This window comes from Benincasa hispida, chromosome 1, assembly GCF_027475165.1.
Source record: "Benincasa hispida cultivar pf3 chromosome 1, pf3_genome.v1.1, whole genome shotgun sequence".
Lineage (NCBI taxonomy): Eukaryota > Viridiplantae > Streptophyta > Magnoliopsida > Cucurbitales > Cucurbitaceae > Benincasa > Benincasa hispida.
In genome coordinates, this window is record NC_143478.1 from 39,429,311 (window position 1) to 39,433,014 (window position 3,704).

The 3,704-nt window shown below is 37.5% G+C and overlaps 1 protein-coding gene across 1 annotated transcript; it reads right to left on the minus strand.

Moving 5' to 3' along the window:
• Nucleotides 1-1,499: 1,499 nt before the first annotated feature.
• Nucleotides 1,500-3,477, minus strand: ATCAD4 (GroES-like zinc-binding alcohol dehydrogenase family protein). The gene is made up of 5 exons (XM_039021864.2): nt 3,067-3,477; nt 2,869-2,982; nt 2,554-2,781; nt 2,016-2,455; nt 1,500-1,931 (listed from the first exon to the last, which is right to left on the minus strand). Exons 1-5 carry the CDS (start codon nt 3,153-3,155, stop codon nt 1,729-1,731), a joined length of 1,074 nt encoding a protein of 357 aa, XP_038877792.1. The 5' UTR covers nt 3,156-3,477; the 3' UTR covers nt 1,500-1,728.
• Nucleotides 3,478-3,704: the final 227 nt, after the last annotated feature.

The window sequence follows — 3,704 nt, forward strand, 5'->3', positions numbered from 1 at the left end:
CAATGATCGAAGACGTATTCGTCGTAGACGAGCGCGACAACGGGGTAAACCTAATTTAGAGGGACGCGAAGACAACCCCATGAGGAGTAAGGGCCAGGGGGGTCGTTTTTAAATCCCACATTGTATCATTTTCAAATTGCAAATCTCAAAAGAACTAATTGTAAATATTATTTAATATCAACAGGGTCAAAAGTACAAATTTTATGTTCGTTGAGTTATACTAATTTTAGCATTGTTTGTCCAACACATAAATTAGAACCTTCGGATTACAAATTTTCCATTCATGAATTTTAGTTTTGTAAGCCAAATATAATTTTGTGTTTTACTTAAACTAGTAATTTGAAATAATAGAAATACAAAAGTATTCAAAACTCATCTCCAAATTTCAAGCTTGTAAATTATGTAAACCTTCTAAAACTCATTCTTCTAAATAATACAAACATAAATCATAAGAATCTAAGGGTTTCCCAATTCCAAAGTAATTTTTATACTTTAAACAAAAAAAAAAAATTATAAGCAAACTCATGTACCGGATACACGAGTTCGCTTGACCGGTCAACCAGTCGGCTGATAAATGGACTCGTGTACCGCCACATGGAAATCGTGTATCGCGTATACGATTTCACTACCCTAAATCTGTCATTACTTTTCCAAAATACCTATTTTTTAAAATATTTCTCCTACTCTATTTTTGTCATTATTTATTAAAAAAATATTATTTTTAAAAAAATTCAAATAATCCTTTGGAGAGGCATGCGTAAAGCATGTCCTTGGTAAGGTTCGGTCTCACCCTTGGTCGAGGTCGAACACAAGGTCAACTCTTTTTCTTAGGCTCATTTTAGTCATGTCATTTTTTTGCTTATGTCATGCTTTCTTCAATAGTTTTATTGCATATTCTTGTACTAGATGTAAAATTACCCATAAGAAAAACAATCAAGTCTAACATTTAAAGTATCTTTTATAGTCAAGTAAATGATATAATTATTTTCCTATTTGAAGGGACGATAGATACAATCATTAAGGGAGTGTATGGGGTAAAAACTATCATAAAATTATATAATCATCTCTTACTACTATAAATAATATTTTGTAGTCTCCAATTAACTATAATCAACATTATTTTAAAACTCTCATTTGCTGCGGTATTTGCTATTTACTACAATTTTTACTATTTCAAAACCTCATTTGCTATCATATTCATCATTTTTTTTTTACTTCTCCGCCACTGTGTTTACTATTTCCTTCTTAAACTAAAATAGTTTATCACTAGTTCTATTACAAACACAAACTATAATAACCCAACTATAATGATATAAGATTATAATTACAAACTCTTTATTCAAAGTCCCCTAAATTTATATTTTAATATTTAATATATTAGGCCACTTTTTCCTTTGCCAAGTTGAATATTGAAAATTAGTTCTATAGGATTTCTTCCATCAACTTTGAAATTAGAGATTCCATTCATTCATCCCCAATATAGAGTCCACACAACTCCGTTGATAACTCTATTGTTTTCATTTCAACAACATTGTCGTTCTCAACAATCACAAACCTCATAATCTTCGACCTCTTTAAACATTTTCAATTATTATCAACAAAAACCAAACAAACCCAACATGTTTATCCAAGTTTCATAGTACAGAGCATTTATAATTCCATCAACCACCCAAATTACGTAATAACTCCGCTATCTTTTCCCTCGACGTTCTCCGGCGCCGATCACCTTCACTGAGGTAGCTTACTTCCGGCAACGTCGACGACAAACCTGTATCTAACATCATTCTTCTCCAACCTCTCGAAAGCCTTGTTTATGTAATCAAGCTTTATCACTTCAATCATGGAGGTCAGCTCCTTCTCTTTGAAGAAATCCAATACTTCTTGTGTTTCTGTCATGCTTCCGATGAAGCTCCCTGTAATCGTCTTCCTTCCTGTTCATCCCACAAAAACACAGAGTAAAAAACAGAGAAATAAACCGAGCATCACTTTGATTTAATTCAGAGTGAAAAATTTACCGAGCATGAGGAGAGGGGAAACGAATTGCAATGGGGTATTAATGACACCCATCAAGATCAATTTGCCGTCGAGTTTCAGCAGTGAGAGATAAGGTTCGAGTGGATGAGAAACAGGGATGGTGTCGATAATGTAATCGAGCGAGTCAATGGCTCGTTCCATTTGAGCCTTGTTGGAGCTGACCAAGTACTCGTCGGCACCGAGATGTTCCAGAGCCTCCTCCCTCTTCTTCTCCGACGAGCTTATCACCGTCACGTGATGGCCCAAAGCCTTCGCCACTTTCACACCCATATGCCCAACGCCTCCCAGCCCCAAAATTCCGCCTCTTAGCCCACTTTGTTTCAGTCCAAAGTGACTCAACGGGCTGTACACCGTCACTCCCGCGCATAGCAGCGGCGCCGCCTGCTCCGGCGACATCCCTTCTGGGATTCTCACAACAAACCTTAAAAAAAAAACATCGAACAATCGTAGTTGTTAATTAATAGATTAAGAAAATTGGAGAGAATTGTAAAACAGATGATTTCAAATGGGGGAATTTACTTTTGGTGGACGACCATGGCGGAGGAGAAGCCGCCTTGGGTAGGGCGGCCGTCGTGATAGACATCGTTATAGGTCCAGATTCTCTTGTGACAGTACTGCTCCTTATCGGAAATACAAGGATTACAACTCGCACAAGATCCAAGAATACACCCAACTCCGACTAACTCCCCAACACTGAATCGATCCACTTCCGATCCAATCTCCACAACTTCTCCGACCACTTCGTGTCTGTTTCCACAAAAGAAATTAAACCCTAAAACACCAAAAGAAAACAGAAAACCCCACAAAAAAGAAAAGCCTCAATTAGTGAATTACCCAGGAACCATGGGGTAATTGGACATGCCGAGTTCATTCTTGATTTGGTGAAGATCAGAGTGACAGATTCCACAGCAAATGACTTTGATGAAAACATCTTGGGGGCCGGTGTTTCTGCAAAAAGGGAGAAGAGAAGTAAGAGGAATGATTTAGGAGAAGGGTGAAAAAGGGAGGGAGAGAGGGGAATGGAAGTAAGACCTGAGAGTGTAAGTGTAAGGAGAGAGAATCCCAGATGGGTCTTTCGCGGCGAAGCCTGTAACAGTTCTGTCAGCTTCGATACTGCCCATTTTTTGTTGAAGAATGGAGGGATTGAGTTATGGTGGACTGGAAATGGGAATAGAAGGAGAAGAAGGAGAAGGTTTAGAAGAAGAATGGAGGGATTGAGTTATGGTGGAATGGAAATGGGAATAGAAGAAGATAAATAAATACAGAGTGAGAAGAGAGAGAAGAAGCAAAGTGAGAGATGGAGAGGAATGAAGAAGACATCTCAGCAATGGAAGCTGATTGAGAAATTTGGGGGTTGGTAAAGTTCCAGTGGTTCTGCTCACCTGCATCGCATTTACACCACACGCTGGGTCCACTTTTTTTTTTTTTCTTTTCTTTTTCTTTCTAATAACAATTTTAACGAAAATTTTCATGAAATGACCGAATGACTTGATGATTTATAAGCGAATATACAATATTATTTGGTGTTTGGTGGAGGAATGCAAGAACTCATTCTTGGATCGAAGGATCCAAATGAAAATGGTAGTTCTTGCAAGGATGTAGAGACCGCATTCGAGAAGTTCAATTTTACTAATGACGAAGATATCGTCAATGTTAATTGACACTATTCA